This window comes from Phyllobates terribilis, unplaced genomic scaffold (genome assembly GCF_046119375.1).
Source record: "Phyllobates terribilis strain yellow unplaced genomic scaffold, ASM4611937v1 Scaffold_2__4_contigs__length_985480577, whole genome shotgun sequence".
In the NCBI taxonomy this organism is placed as follows: domain Eukaryota; kingdom Metazoa; phylum Chordata; class Amphibia; order Anura; family Dendrobatidae; genus Phyllobates; species Phyllobates terribilis.
The window spans coordinates 378,792,598-378,809,265 of NW_027362762.1; the positions used below are offsets into that span (position 1 = coordinate 378,792,598).

At 43.3% G+C, this 16,668-nt stretch overlaps 1 protein-coding gene across 8 annotated transcripts in view; it reads right to left on the reverse strand.

Moving 5' to 3' along the window:
- Positions 1-16,668, reverse strand: part of MAP4K4 (mitogen-activated protein kinase kinase kinase kinase 4) — a 164,338-nt gene that overhangs the window by 15,272 nt on the left and 132,398 nt on the right. For 5 of the 8 annotated variants that reach the window (XM_073664768.1, XM_073664773.1, XM_073664770.1 and 2 more), the window contains 4 exons: positions 15,799-15,974; positions 15,571-15,691; positions 14,610-14,792; positions 796-913 (listed from right to left, as the gene is read on the reverse strand). In XM_073664768.1, coding sequence (XP_073520869.1) covers positions 796-913; positions 14,610-14,792; positions 15,571-15,691; positions 15,799-15,974 — 598 coding nt within the window. The remainder of the gene's footprint in view (positions 1-795; positions 914-14,609; positions 14,793-15,570; positions 15,692-15,798; positions 15,975-16,668) is intronic. The other 3 variants (XM_073664772.1, XM_073664769.1, XM_073664774.1) reach the window with 1 other exon arrangement.

Below are 16,668 nucleotides of genomic sequence, written 5' to 3' on the forward strand. Positions count from 1 at the left end.
ACACAGACAATCCAGAAGGTTTACATTAGGGAGCTCTGAAGTTTACTTAACAGGGTTGGGTATATAATCTGTGACTACAGCTGTAAGACACGGATAGATATGACCCACAAATTTAGCATGCTGAACATCCCATTTGAATGTTTGGGTTTAAAAAAAAAAAGAAGAAAAAAAAGAAACTAAGCTCTGCATGCAGTGAAGTATCAAACCTTTATTGAAAAGGTGGCCAGCAACGCACAGGATGTAGAAATGAAGGTTAGATTCAGTTTTATCATACCATGGTCAACAACACCACAAATAAAATACGTATTGGGTCATTGAATAATGACCTTCCAGAAATGAACAAAAGGAAAACAGCAGATATGTAGAAGAAATGCTTTTTCAGTGATTGATGCGGCTAATAGACACACTGCTAATCCCAGTTCAGTGTGTCTCCCCCTGCACTGCTGGTATATGCGGAGATGACAGATCGCAGCGGTCAAGCTACATTAGTGGAATACAGACCTATGTAAAAGTGGTAAAGTCATGAGCACTGTAAAGTTGTTAGAAGCAAGGAAGCAGTTAGCGTGGAGCACAAGAAACATACACTCTTGTTCACACATGCCCAAGATTACAAAATGAGAGCAAAGCAAATCTAATAATTGATACAGAGAATGGTCATCTTAAGGAAGCAAAGTTACTATAGACTTCCCCAAGTCAGAAGGATTTAAGAATGCACTTATTTGTCTTTCGTATGTCCAATTAATTCCTCCTCTGCGTAAAATGAAGCCCCTTTCCTACTACTAGGAGGGTACCTACCCACTGATGTAACAGTTGTTCCACTGGATGGAGAAATCTGGAGTAAACGAGGATCAATAAAAGGTGTAAATGAGGAAGAAGATTTGTGTTTCTGAAGAGTGTTACTTGCGGACTGGGTCTGCAAGGAAAAATACATGAAAAGTCAGAAAAGAAAGCCAACAAGAACAACAAAATCATAATGAACACCCTTCAGACATGGGAGCAAAGAGGGCAGCACATTGGCTACACCAAGTTAGAAGTATGATGGAAAATTACATTATGACATATGTACGCGTGTTCCATACATTTGTAGTGTCCATCTACATAATCTCACAAGGCAAATGAAAATAAATGAAAATATTGTAAGTGAAAAAACTACCATGGCAAGAAAAAAGGAAAAAATTATTACAATTAAAAATGATAATCCACCAACTAGATTAGAGAAAGTCATCATTATGCAGACTGCTGAGCTCAGAGGGAAAACATCCTACCCCATCACATAACAAAACACCATTGTTCAGACTTAATATACGTCAGGAAACAGGTCTTCTATGTTTCTAAGTTAACCGTTTTGATTGATAAAGCTTGCATATACAGGACAAGCAAAGGGGTTTATAGAAAGTGCGTAATGCAAATGGAAAGCTAAAAAGAAGCGAGTTAAGCAAATTGGGGAAAAAATATTGCTAAAATCCAACAAATATCAGCACACTAACCAAAAGCAAACTGCTCTATAAAAATACACACGTTACAGGAGAGAATTGTAATATCTGCTGCCCTCCCACAACACTTACATGAATGTAGGGACAATGTGCCTGAAGAATAGCAATGTGTGCATTCTGACTCAAGGATAGGTAGTGTCATATCTAGTCCTGTCTATTGTCATACAATATTTAAGAAGTGGAATCTACTCTGAACATCAGATTCAAAATCACCATTTAAAAGCAGAAAATTACCTTTAGTTACAATCGTGTTTTTATGTTAAATGTATTTTTTTACATTTTGATATTTTATTTTTCATATGACAATCTGTATTAAAAATAAGAAATCATATCATTTTCACACTGGCCACTGGATCTAATTAGACTTAGGCTGTGTGCCCACCATGCATTTTTTAAGAGTTTCCGCAGCGGCAATTCCGCTGCAGAAACGCCTAAAAAACGCTTGGTAGAAGGTCTGCCATGTTCCCCAATGATAATCCACATGTGCTGTGCACATGCTGCGGAAATTTCCGCTGCGGATTATCATTGCGGAAAAATCCACAGCACTACCAATTATTTTGCGGAATCGCAGCGTTTTTGCCGCCATTGATTTGCATTGAATCGCTTAATATCCGCATGACTACATGTGAACATGCGGATATCATGCGGTTCAATGTGCGGATGGTACCCGGGTCTGGAGAAGAGGAGACTCTCCTCCAGACCCGGGTACCATAGTACCTGTAAAAAAAAAAAAAAAAAAAGAATTTAAAAAATAAAAAAACACATTATACTCCTCTTCTGATGGTCCGCGGTCTTCTATCCGGTACGTCTTGGCTTCCTGGTGGCTCGCGATTGTGTAAAAGGACCTTCCATTACATCATTCAGTCATGTGACAGGTCACGCGACCGCTGACGTCGGCAGTCGCGTGACCAGTCACATGACTAAATGATGTCATGAAAGGTCCTTTTACACAACCGCGGGCCATCGGGGAGACCAGGGGCCATCGGAAGGCGAGTATAATGTTTTTTTTTGTTTTTTTTTTTATTTCTTACTATTTTTATTCCTTTTTTTTTTACTATTTACTTGGTCACACTATATAAATCCATGCCGGTTGCCGGTTGCATGGATTTATATAGTGTGACCAAGTTGTCAAGCACTTTTCCAAGTGATGCTAAAATTGCTTGGAAAGCGCTTGACAACCCGCATGAGAAATCGCATGTGCAAGACGCCTGACAAAAGCTTGGCCCTGGCTGAAAAAACGCATGTACAATCCGCATGTACAATCCGCATGCGTTTCTTCTGCCAGGGAGATGCAGAAACGCTCAGGAAAAATCCAGAGCATTTCTGCATCGTGGGCACATAGCCTTATGATTTTTGATTCAGGAAACCCCCTGTACATTAGCAGCAACAGACTGACTCAGACACTATCTTTTGTACTGAAGCATCTAATGTGCAAAGGTCATTGTGAAAGGAGCAGGGGTGAAATCACCTATTGTGATTGGTGGATCCTGTGTATAGAGGTGTTCAGTGTCATTGTAATCCTGTCTGTAATCCCAGTAGCCAGTGTGAATATTGCAAGATTTCAATTTTTTTTTTTAAATACAGAAGATTGCAATATGAAATAAACACACATTGTCCAAGTCCATTTAAAAAAATACATTTACCAAAATAAAAAAAAGTGAAAAATTTCTGATGTCACATTGACTTTACAAGGGAATTTTTCACCAGAATTTTGCTACCCCATCTAAGAGCAGAATAATGTAGAGGCATAGACTCAGATTCCAGCAATGTATCAGTTACGGGTTTGCATGATGTATTTTGATAAAAAAAATCACTACTTTATGTGATGCAGATCTACCAGTTCATTGAATGCTGAGCTCTGTATAACCCCACGCCCACATCACTGATTGCCAGCTTTCTTTGTACACTGTGCATAGGCAGAAAGCTGCCAATCAGTGGTTGGGTTATAAAGAGCTCAGCTCATAAATATGGAGGACTACATGGCAGTCGGTTTACCAGTCCTCTAGTGATTACATCCTGCTGATAAAACCATGATTTTAGGAAAACTACAGCAAGCAGTCCAGTAAGTGATATCACTGGAATCAGAGTCTCTGCCCTTTCATTATGCTACTCTCAAATTAGGTGGCAAAAAAAATATTAACAGGTTCCTTTTAAAAGGTTTGTCACTAGTGTTGAGCATTCCGATACTGAAATATCGGGTATCGGCCGATATTCACTGTATCGGAATTCCGATACTTAATTCCGATACTTTTATAATATCGAATACCGGAATCGGAAGTTCCCATAATGCCTGCGCTCTGCAGTGTCTCTGAAGGATGACAAGCTGGATGGCAGCGCTCAGCTGCGATCCAGCTTGTCATCAGAATGCCATCCCAGCGTGGGAGAATTCTCCTGATTGTTTAAAAGCCGGCGCGCGGTAAAAAGCCGCCGGCTTTTAAACAATCACGCAGCCCCATACTGCTTCCCCGCAGCCTCCCACCCCGATCCTCCGCTCCCCTCGCCACCTCCCATCCCGATCGTAAATTAGGACCGGGCGGGGAGCACAGCACCAAGGAGCGAAGGACCCGGGCGGGGAAGCCGGCAGTGAAAAGACTTCACCGCCGGCTTTCCCGTTCTGTGCTGCGCTTTCCCGCCGGTTATTTCAAATGAACAGCTGAGGTATCAGGTGATGCCGATCAGCTGTTCATTTGAAGTAGCCGCGGTGCCCTCAGAGGGTTCATGTGAGTTCATGCTTGACTGCATGAACTCACATCAACTTTCCCACGGCCGCACAGGTCAGCCACTCCTCCCAGACCCGTCATGATTAGTGTGTGTGCGGGGTGTGTGTGTGCGGGGTGTGTGTGTGCGGGTGTGTGTGTGTGCGGGGTGTGTGTGTGCGGGGTGTGTGTGTGCGGGTGTGTGTGTGTGCGGGGTGTGTGTGCGGGGTGTCTGTGCGATGTGTGCGGGGTGTGTGTGCGGGGTGTCTGTGCGATGTGTGCGGGTGTGTGTGCGGGCAGACATAGGCCGATGTGACACTACTACTCCCATCGGCCTATGTCTGTCCCCCGTCCACTCGTGCCAGCAGGATCAGCTCGATGGGAGCAGTAGTTCCCATCAGCCTGATCCTGCTATTTAAATTGCCCTACTGTGTCCCCAATAAATGTTAGATACATGTCATTGGTGGCCAGTGGTTACCTAAAAGAAATTAGTTCATACATTACCTGTCCCCGCCGATCGCCACCTAAAATAAAGTAAAAAATAAAAAACTACACCTATACTCACCAAGACACCTAATTCCCCGAAGCCATCGATCTCCTGTAATAAAATATAAAATAATAAACCACAACCTTATCCTTACCCCTCCGTAGCAGTCCACGAGTGTCCCACGAAGATCTCCAGTTCAGAGCAGCCACATAGAATGTGACCGCTCTGAACCGCTGCCGCCGCTAGAATGACGGGGCCGTAAGGGTTCACCGGAGTTCAGGCAGCGCTGCTCCGGTTAGCTCCTTTACGGCACTGCTGTATCGTGAGAAATTCCCACGGTACAGCACTGCCGTAAAGGAGGTCTCCGGAGCTGCGCTGCCTGAATGCACTCCGGTGACCTCAGTCAGTGGCTCCCGCTGCCGGGAGCGGACGTGTTCCCGGCAGCGTGAGCTTACAGCAGCCATGCACAGCTGTCACCATCTCCAGATGTGACAGCTGTGCATGGGAGATCAGCGCAGGAACGTGGACAGGTAACTATTTTTTTTTTAGTAAACTAAGAATTAAATAAAATGGTGTTTTATTTCAAATAAATTATTTTTTTCTGGGTGTAGTGTGTTTTTTCTTTTTAACACTTTGTAGGTTAGTAATGGGGGTGTCATATAGACGGCCATCATTACTAACCTGGGCTTCATGGCAGCTGGCGCTGACATGAACCCCACCACTATTACCCCCTGCCACCGCACCAGGGCAGCGTGGAAGAGCGAGGCTAAGTGCCAGAATTGGCGCATCCTATGGATGCGCCATTTCTGGGGCGGCTGACGGCTGGTGTTTCTAGCCTGGGAGGGGGCCAATATTCATGGCACCCTTCCTGAGCTATTAATATCAGCCCCCAGCTGTCTGCCTAGCCTTTGCTAGCTATTAAAATAGAGGGGACCCCACGTCATTTTTTTTTGGGGGGTCCCCCATTTTAATAGCTAGTAAAGGCTAGGTATTCAGCTGGGGGCTGATATTAGTAGCCTGGGAAGCTCCGTGGGTTTTACCCCCTTCCCAGGCTTCAAACATCTGCCCCAGCCGTCTGCTTAACCTCCGCTAGAGACTAAAATTATGGGGGATCCCATGCCATTTTTTTTTTAAATAAATCCTTTATTTTAACACTAAATGACATTTGAGGACTTAATAAAGATGCAGTCCCTAAATTATTATTTATTTTTTAATAAATTTTTCCCAAAACTTTTGACGTGGGCTTCGCCATATTTTTGTATGCCAGCCAGGTACAGCATCCAGCTTCTATGAACGCGCCATTTTCCGGGGCGGCCGCGGACTGCAATTTTCAGCGGGGGGGGGAGGGCAAAAAGGTTGGGCCTCCCTGCGCTGCAGATTCCATCCCCCAGCTGCCTAGTTGTACCTGGCTGGACACAAAAATAAGGAGAAGCTCCACGTTTTTTTTTTTTTAATTATTTCATGAAATTCATGGAATAATTAAGAAAAAAAGGGCTTCCCTATATTGTTGTGTCCGGCTAGGTACAAATAGGCAGCTGGTGGTTGGGGGCAGCCCATTCCTGCCTGCTGTACCTGGCTGGACACAAATATAGTGTGAAGCCCCACGTCAATTTTTTTTTAATTATTTCAGGAAATTCATGAAATAATTAAAAAAAAATTATGTGGGGCTTCGCCCTATAATTGTGTCCAGCCAGGTACAGCAGGCAGGAACGGGCTGCCCCCAACCACCAGCTGCCTATTTGTACCTAGCCGGACACAACAATATAGGGAAGCCCTTTTTTTCTTAATTATTCCATGAATTTCATGAAATAATTAAAAAAAAAAATGTGTGGCGCTTCGCCCTATTTTTGTGTCCAGCCAGGTACAACTAGGCAGCTGGGGGCTGGAATCTGCAGCGCAGGGAGACCCAAGCTTTCTGGGTCCCACCCGCTGCAAATTGCAGTCCGCAGCCGCCCCGGAAAATGGCGCGTTCATAGAAGCGCCATCTTCTGGCGCTGTACCCAACTCATCCAGGGCCCTGGTGCGGTGGCTCACTGGGTAATAAAGGGGTTAAGGCCAGCTTGGCATTATCAGCTGGCCCTAAGCCCGAAATTCATGGGGTCACGCCAATATTAGACATGACCACCATGAATTTCTAGTAAAGTATTTAAAAAAAACACAAACACCCAGAAAAAAGTCCTTTAATTGAAATAAAGACACAATTCTTTATTGTTCTAAATTAAACCATACTTACCGCCACACCCATTCCAGCTGAAGCCAACGATCTCCTGCAATAAAAGTAAAATAATAAAGCAACCTCATCCTTACCTTTCCATGGTTCCCAGGACAGCTTCAGCTCTGCTACATCGAGATGACAGGCTGGACCGCAGCAGAACGCTGCCATCCAGCCTGTCATCCCGCGGACACTGAGAAGCGCAGGCATGCTTGCGCTCCTCAGTGTCTTTCTGTGACGTCATCCAGATGAGCCGAGGTCATGTCCAATGAACTCAGCTCACCTCATGCACGTCACTGACAGCGTGGGAAAATTCTCCTGCACTCAGCGCTTCAGCGTGAGAATTCTCCCACGCTGTCAGTGACGTGCATGAGGTGCGCCGAGTTCATGGGACATGACCTCACCTCATGCACGTCACTGACAGCGTGGGAAAATTCTCACGCTGAAGCGCTGAGTGCAGGAGAATTCTCCCACGCTGTCAGTGACGTACATGAGGTGAGCCGAGTTCATTGTCGGCTCATCTGGATGCCGTCACAGCCAGACACTGAGGAGTGGAAGTATGCCTGCGCTTCTCAGTGTCTGCGGGATGACAGGCTGGATGGCAGCGTTCTGCTGCGGTCCAGCCTGTCATCTCGATGTAGCAGAGCTGGAGCCGTCGTGGGAGCCATGGAAAGGTAAGGATGAGGTTGCTTTATTATTTTTCTTTTATTGCAGGAGATCGTTGGCTTCAGCTGGAATGGGCGTGATGGTAAGTATGGTTTAATTTAGAACAATAAAGAATTGTGTGTTTATTTCAATTAAAGGACTTTTTTCTGGGTGTTTGTGTTTTTTTTAAATACTTTACTAGAAATTCATGGTGGTCATGTCTAATATTGGCGTGACCCCATGAATTTCGGGCTTAGGGCCAGCTGATAATGCCAAGCTGGCCTTAACCCCTTTATTACCCAGTGAGCCACCGCATCAGGGCCCTGGATGAGTTGGGTACAGCGCCAGAAGATGGCGCTTCTATGAACGCGCCATTTTCCAGGGCGGCTGCGGACTGCAATTTGCAGCGGGTGGGGCCCAGAAAGCTTGGGCCTCCCTGCGCTGCAGATTCCAGCCCCCAGCTGCCTAGTTGTACCTGGCTGGACACAAAAATAGGGCGAAGCTCCACGTTTTTTTTTTTTTAAATTCATGAAATTCATGGAATAATTCAGAAAAAAAGGGCTTCCCTATATTGTTGTGTCCGGCTAGGTACAAATAGGCTGCTGGTGGTTGGGGGCAGCCCGTTCCTGCCTGCTGTACCTGACTGGACACAAATATAGGGCGAAGCCCCACATCAATTTTTTTAAATTATTTCATGAATTTCCTGAAATGATTTAAAAAAAATTGACGTGGGGCTTCGCACTATATTTGTGTCCAGCCAGGTACAGCAGGCAGGAACGGGCTGCCCCCAACCACCAGCTGCCTATTTGTACCTGGTTGGACACAACAATATAGGGAAGCCCTTTTTTTCTTAATTATTTCATGAATTTCATGAAATAATTAAAAAAAAAAAATACGTGAAGCTTCTCCCTATTTTTGTGTCCAGCCAGGTACAACTAGGCAGCTGGGGGATGGAATCTGCAGCGCAGGGAGGCCCAAGCTTTCTGCCCCCCCCCTCCCCCCGCTGAAAATTGCAGTGCGCAGCCACCCCGGAAAATGGCGCGTTCATAGAAGCTGGATGCTGTACCTGGCTGGCATACAAAAATATGGCGAAGCCCACGTCAAAAGTTTTGGGAAAAATTAATTAAAAAATAAATAATAATTTAGGGACTGCATCTTTATTAACTCCTCAAATGTCATTTAGTGTTAAAATAAAGGACTTATTTTAAAAAAAATTGACGTGGGGCTTCGCCCTATATTTGTGTCCAGCCAGGTACAGCAGGCAGGAACAGGCTGCCCCCAACCACCAGCTGCCTATTTGTACCTGGCCGGACACAACAATATAGGGAAGCCCTTTTTTAAAAAAATTATTTCATGAAATAATTAAAAAAAAATTGACGTGGGGCTTCGCACTATATTTGTGTCCAGCCAGGTACAGCAGGCAGGAATGGGCTGCCCCCAACCACCAGCTGCCTATTTGTACCTGGTTGGACACAACAATATAGGGAAGCCCTTTTTTTCTTAATTATTCCATGAATTTCATGAAATAATTTTAAAAAAAAATGCGTGGGGCTTCGCCCTATTTTTGTGCCCAGCCAGATACAACTAGGCAGCTGGGGGCTGGAATCCGCAGCGCAGGGAGACCCAAGCTTTCTGGGCCACCCCCGCTGCAAATTGCAGTCCGCAGCCGCCCCAGAAAATGGCGCGTTCATAGAAGCGCCATCTTCTGGCGCTGTACCCAACTCATCCAGGGCCCTGGTGCGGTGGCTCACTGGGTAATAAAGGGGTTAAGGCCAGCTTGGCATTATCAGCTGGCCCTAAGCCCAAAATTCATGGGGTCACGCCAATATTAGACATGACCACCATGAATTTCTAGTAAAGTATTTAAAAAAACACAAACACCCAGAAAAAAGTCCTTTAATTGAAATAAAGACACAATTCTTTATTGTTCTAAATTAAACCATACTTACCATCACGCCCATTCCAGCTGAAGCCAACGATCTCCTGCAATAAAAGTAAAATAATAAAGCAACCTCATCCTTACCTTTCCATGGCTCCCACGACAGCTTCAGCTCTGCTACATCGAGATGACAGGCTGGACCGCAGCAGAACGCTGCCATCCATCCTGTCATCCCGCAGACACTGAGAAGCGCAGGCATACTTCCACTCCTCAGTGTCTGGCTGTGACGGCATCCAGATGAGCCGAGGTCATGTCCAATGAACTCCGCTCACTTCATGTACGTCACTGACAGCGTGGGAAAATTCTCCTGCACTCAGCACTTCAGCGTGAGAATTTTCCCACGCTGTCAGTGACGTGCATGAGGTGAGCTGAGTTCATTGGACATGACCTCACCTCATGTATGTCACTGACAGCGTGGGAGAATTCTCACGCTGAAGCGCTGAGTGCAGGAGAATTTTCCCACGCTGTCAGTGACGTGCATGAGGTGAGCTGAGTTCATTGGACATGAACTCGGCTCATCTGGATGACGTCACAGAGAGACACTGAGGAGCGCAAGCATGCCTGCGCTTCTCAGTGTCTGCGGGATGACAGGCTGGATGGCAGCTTTCTGCTGCGGTCCAGCCTGTCATCTCGATGTAGCAGAGCTGGAGCTGTCCTGGGAACCATCGAAAGGTAAGGATGAGGTTGCTTTATTATTTTTCTTTTATTGCAGGAGATCGTTGGCTTCAGCTGGAATGGGCGTGATGGTAAGTATGGTTTAATTTAGAACAATAAAGAATTGTGTCTTTATTTCAATTAAAGGACTTTACTCTGGGTGTTTGTGTTTTCTTTTAACTTTGACTATGGGGTTAGTAATGGGGGTGTCTTATAGACGCCTCTCCATTACTAACCTGGGCTTGATGTCAGCTGGCATTATAAGCTGACATCAACCCCAACCCTATTACCCCCTGCCACCGCACCAGGGCAGCGTGGAAGAGCGAGGCTAAGTGCCAGAATTGGCGCATCCTATGGATGCGCCATTTCTGGGGCGGCTGACGGCTGGTGTTTCTAGCCTGGGAGGGGGCCAATATTCATGGCACCCTTCCTGGGCTATTAATATCAGCCCCCAGCTGTCTGCCTAGCCTGTGCTAGCTATTAAATTAGGGGGGACCCCACGTCATTTTTTTGGGGGGGTCCCCCATTTTAATAGCTAGTAAAGGCTAGGTATTCAGCTGGGGGCTGATATTAGTAGCCTGGGAAGCTCCGTGGGTATTACCCCCTTCCCAGGCTTCAAACATTTGCCCCAGCTGTCTGCTTAACCTCCGCTAGAGCCTAAAATTAAGGGGAACCCCACGCCAATTTTTTTTTAAATAAATCCTTTATTTTAACACTAAATGACAAGTACAGTAATCAACACTGTCACTGTACTTCATATATATGTGACTGACATGTTTCTATCTATCTAATCTATGTGTGATTCTCTATTCCTTCTATTCTAAATTGTCGGGTACAGATGCTGAATTGCCGGCCGGCTTTCTTAAAGAGACGGTGCATGAAAACACTATTATTTTTTTAAATAAATCCTTTACACTAAATGACAAGTTCTGTAAGCAACACTGTCACTGTACTTCATATATATGTGACTGACATGTTTCTATCTATCTAATCTATGTGTGAAGCTCTATTCTGTCTGTTATAAATTGTCGGGTACAGATGCTGAATTGCCGGCCGGCTTTTTTAAAGAGACGGTGCACGAAAACACTAATATTTTTTTTAATAAATCCTTTACACTAAATGACAAGTACAGTAAGCAACACTGTCACTGTACTTCATATATATGTGACTGACATGTTTCTATCTATCTAATCTATGTGTGATTCTCTATTCCTTCTATTCTAAATTGTCGGGTACAGATGCTGAATTGCCGGCCGGCTTTCTTAAAGAGACGGTGCATGAAAACACTATTATTTTTTTAAATAAATCCTTTACACTAAATGACAAGTTCTGTAAGCAACACTGTCACTGTACTTCTTATATATGTGACTGACATGTTTCTATCTATCTAATCTATGTGTGAAGCTCTATTCTGTCTGTTATAAATTGTCGGGTACAGATGCTGAATTGCCGGCCGGCTTTTTTAAAGAGACGGTGCACGAAAACACTAATATTTTTTTTAATAAATCCTTTACACTAAATGACAAGTACAGTAAGCAACACTGTCACTGTACTTCATATATATGTGACTGACATGTTTCTATCTATCTAATCTATGTGTGAAGCTCTATTCTTTCTGTTGTAAATTGTCGGGTACCGGTGAATGCCGCTGATGAATTGCCGGCTTTTCATGTCATTCTACATTATTCTTAGTTGTTTTACTTCATGTAGAATTAACCTACAAGGAAAGAAAGGGTTTATTTTCATTCCGATATTTGTGTCCCATTGACTTGCATTGGTTTCCGGTATCGGAATCGGCGATATCCGATACTTTTTGGGTATCGGCCCGATCCAATCCGATACGATATTTCCTGATATCGGAAGGTATCGCTCAACACTATTTGTCACTTATTATTTTTTATTTGACAGGTAGGAAAAGTAAGATTGGTGGGGATCTGAGATCCATAGTATTTATTGCTGACATAATCATGGATGGATTACAGCATGAAAAATAAAAAAAATAAATACATTGAGTAAATATAAAGACAATCTCTTAACGTGACTCATCAGTTTAATGTTCAAACCAAGCACAGGAGCTTGGTGCACTTTTGGCATTGCCAAAATTCAGTGCACCTTCCCACCTACTTGTCCCCCCCCCCCCCCCCCCCATCTCCCTTCTGTGATTGACAGTTCTAGCTGTATAGTGACAGAACAGGGCGGAGATAAACAAGAAGGTGGGAGGGTGCACTTAAATGCCTGACCATGCCAAGGGTGCACCAAGCACTTGCTTTGAACAGTCATTTTGTGCTGACAGTCTCTAAGTTTTCACCAAAAATTCCCATCCTTACTACCCATGTTTTTCCTTTTCCGTTACTATAATCGTACTATTACCAGTTACTATAAACACTACACTTCAAATATATTTAGAAGCACAAATTTGATTTCCGATTAACACTTTATGGGCCTCTGTACTTTTTTTTTGCATTAAGTCCTAGTAAAAGAAACCAAGGACAGATTTGATGATTAATGACTGTTTAATCTGCTGGGATATATTTTTTTCTTCCACATATTGATGTATATAATTGTCCACCATAGACTTCTCAAAGAATTACCAGTACCAACAAAAAAAATAGGATTGTATTTTAGAACACTAGTTGTTGGATTACTTTATAAATACATCTTCAAACTACTGTATACTGAATCAGTTCTCAAAAAAACTATTGTAGATAACTTAAAAGGGTATTCTCAAGTTTTGAAGTTATTCCCTAGTCATAGGATAGGGAATAGCATCAGGAGCACTGGGAATCCAATTGTTGGGACCTCCTCCGATCCCGAAAACTGTGTGATTGAAGCGGAGGTCGATCATACGCTTTGTTGCTCCGTTCCTATTTAAAGGAAATCTGTCAGCATGTGTTTGCTATGCAATCTGACAGCAGCATAAGAATCAGGGTCTCTGTCCCTATGCGCCACTTAGTTTACTGGGTGTAGCAGTTATGATAGAGACACAGTTTTCTCTGCAGCAGATCTAACAGAGCTCAGTTGTTGAGCTGTGTATACCCCTACCCACACCACAATTTTCCGTGTACATTGTATAGAGAGCTGATAACTATCAGTGGTGGGGATATGTTTGGACGAGGATGCATGAGGCCAGCTGTCCTTTACTGATGATATCTTGCTGATAAAACATTGATTGTATTGGAACAGCAAAACACACACTAGTAAGTGAAATAGCTGTAATCTGGATCTCTACTCCTATATTACGGTGCTCTTTGATTACATAGCAAAAACCTGCTGACCGATTCTCTTTAATGGGATCGTTGTAGATAGAAAAGTGCTGCACTCAGCTGGTCTTCGGCACTCCTATAAATGTGAATGGAGCACCAGTGCAATTGATTAACTTCGCTTTATTTACACAAAGCTTTTCAGAGCCCCATATCTTAAGATCAGTGGGGATCGCAGCAGTCGGACCCCCATCAATCAGGAAGTTATACCCGACCCTATGGATAGGGGATGACTTCCAAACTTGAGAATACTCCTTTAAAATAGCACTCAGTTGTTTTTTTTACTGCAATCTGTCATTCGTGCCCCTGTATATAGATTTCAGTATAATTCAGCTAGCTTTACCCATCTGAACATTCCAAGTATACTTCTTGACAATCATGTCATGTGATCACATGGTGACCTCCTGAGAATTACATGGCTTTATGCTCTCCTCGGGGTGTCAGCATTTCAGGAGCCAGAACTCCCTGTATGATGAAATCACATGGAATGTTGTACACCTTCTCCATGTTGATGAGAATTTGATGAAGATTATTACACAGCTAGTGTAGAAGATGATAGCTCATCCTCCTGACTGTATACAGATCTATTAATGAATTTAGGAAAATATAGAGGAGAGGACAACCCCTGTTAGCACAGCAGACAGCTGGTACTGGCTCTAAATTCTGTGTAATGCTGTGCTGATGCATCATGGGAGTGAAATCTGAAAGTCTAATAGTGTCTGAAGTGCATGGGAGTAAGTGCACAATATATAAGAAGTGCAGAGGGTGACCAGGCAATCAGGTGGGGAGTGCAGGGATACAGAAATAAAACCCAGAGTGCTTCTTTAATCTACATAGTGACATGTCAAATTACTTCGGTTCTGCACACTCCATCACAAAGAAATCAACATTCCCTAATAGTGTAAAAAAGTAGCTAAGAAGGACACACAAATAAATATGATCGTTGAACACACAGAAAAAATCAAGTACATATGAGGGAAAGTAGTGGATGACAGAGCATGGATAACATTTTTACTGCTGTCATTTCCCATGATCCTTTAGTGTAGCAATGTACAATAAGACATGCAGATGATGGTGCAACCCGTGAATAGAGTGGTGATGTTAAGTTGTGTATGGACTAATAATCTAGGGTGGCATTATTCAGAAGCTCATGACCACACTGTTACCATCCACTGTGGGAATTATGCCTCCTGAGCAAAGCAGCCAGCTAGTGTCAGACATACCTCATTAGCAGTTAACTTGTCCTGGGGTGTCTGTGGGGACATGGTGGGTGTCGGTTGACTTGAGGATGGGGAAGAGGTGGTGGAGGAGGAATGGCTTTGCTGTAACAGATCTGGCAAGAGGTGAATGCGCCCGGCAAAGCCATTGCTCTCAAGTTGATTGGCACGCTTTTTGTCAACTGTACTCTGTAGAAAAAACAGGCACACTTGTCTTGTTCAAGTGCTGCTTAAGTACATACTATCCCTGGAAAATTCTACACGTTGGACTACAATAACCGATTGTGGGGGAGGCAGTTCTAGATGCCAAGTAACTTCATGTCTTGAGGCCAGTCAGTATGAAGGGGGTTTTTGATTTTTTTTTCAAAATACCATATCCCTTTTTGCCTTGAATATTTGGCAAGGATGGTCACAATTTTAAAATAATTTCTATTAATGCATATGTCAAAGTGGCCAGTCAGATCATAAAAAGATCTACAAAAGTTACCCTTGAGCAAACTGCTGGACCACCAAGTATGAAGTCATATATCCAATTTATAAACTTTGTATTTTCTGAAGCAAAAGCTTAATATTGTGTCACACATTTTATGCACCAATTAAAATGTTAGTGTTTTAGATAAATCACTCTAGTTATGGGGATTAACCCATTGTTTACTTTAAACATTAAGGGGGAGAAAAAAAAAATAAAAATCACAGAGGGTCTCATCTGTGCCTGTGGTCATAAAAAGGGTTTGCACAGTCTTCTGGTTCAGAAAACCACTGGTTTATTAGGTTAGTAGAGTGTCTGTGGCAGAGCATGCAGAAAGCTGCAAATTAATGGGACTTCATCTATGTATTGCACATGCAAAGGAACAAAAGTAATCTGCCAAAAGGTATGGGTGCTAACTGAGAACACGAATGAGATGCGGGTAAATGAACAGCATGAATGGATGAGTTGGTTATATTCTAGTTACTGGTTCGTTCATACCTGTCGGACAATTAAAGTGCCTTCTTTGGAAGGAGTCATGGCAGGTTCACTCTCCACATCATCATGGACAATCATCGTTTTTACAGACTCCGTTTCTCCATTACTTAAATTTAATGAGGACCTATGCATTGAAAAAAACAAAAAAACAAAAACAAATGTGTATAAAAAGTTCTTAAAACTATTTCGACAAGAGAGGTCAGAAGCAGTATGAAGGCTTGCAAGTCGTACATAGCTCGGGCATCCTCAGGGCCGGAGGTGGATTCATCTGCTCCTTCTTGTTCCAGGTCATCATCCTCCTCATCTGTGGTACCAGATTCTTCACTGGATGAAGAATAGTCTGTTACTTTATGCAGAGGCCGCACATCTTCCACAGCACGAAGTTCTTTTGCCAATGCAGTGAGATCCTTTTTTAGAAGAACAGAAAGATAAAAAACTGAATGATAAACATAGCGTTCAATCGTAATTGTGCTTCCAAAAAAACTACAGCAAAACTATAAACCACACAAGGGGCTCCTAATACAAACAGGATTTAAAACAAACAATTATTGAAAATTTGCCTATTACACGAAATCTCATGGGGGGAAAAAAAAAAAAAGCTTTCCACTTGAAGCTTTGGGTTTTCATTTTTGAATATGTACCGCAGCTTATTTTATTTTGGAAAGCTCTTTGTCAACCCCCTTAGTTATGCCACAACCAATTTGAGGCAAGGTGCGGCTGCTACTACTCCACTGTATATTTTGGTAGGTAGGATAAATCTGAGTGTTTAATTGAAAAGGGCTCAGTGAGAAGATCAACTTCTACCAATGCTTTCAGAAGGATTTTTGGCCAGCCTGGCAATTAGCAAAATATCAATTAGGTTCCACTTACCACTTCTCCCTGAATAAGCCCATTCAGATTAGAATGCATAAAACAAACCAAAAAGACAAAAAAGGGAGACAAAATATTAGTGGTAACACACACAAACATGTTTAAATGAAAGTAGCAAGCATCCACACATGAATGATTAAAGAAGTATCCCTTGCCTAGGAACATAGTATGGAGGTTATTTATAATGAACGGTATGCCATCAATGAGGTTCCCAAAGATGGGACCCACACC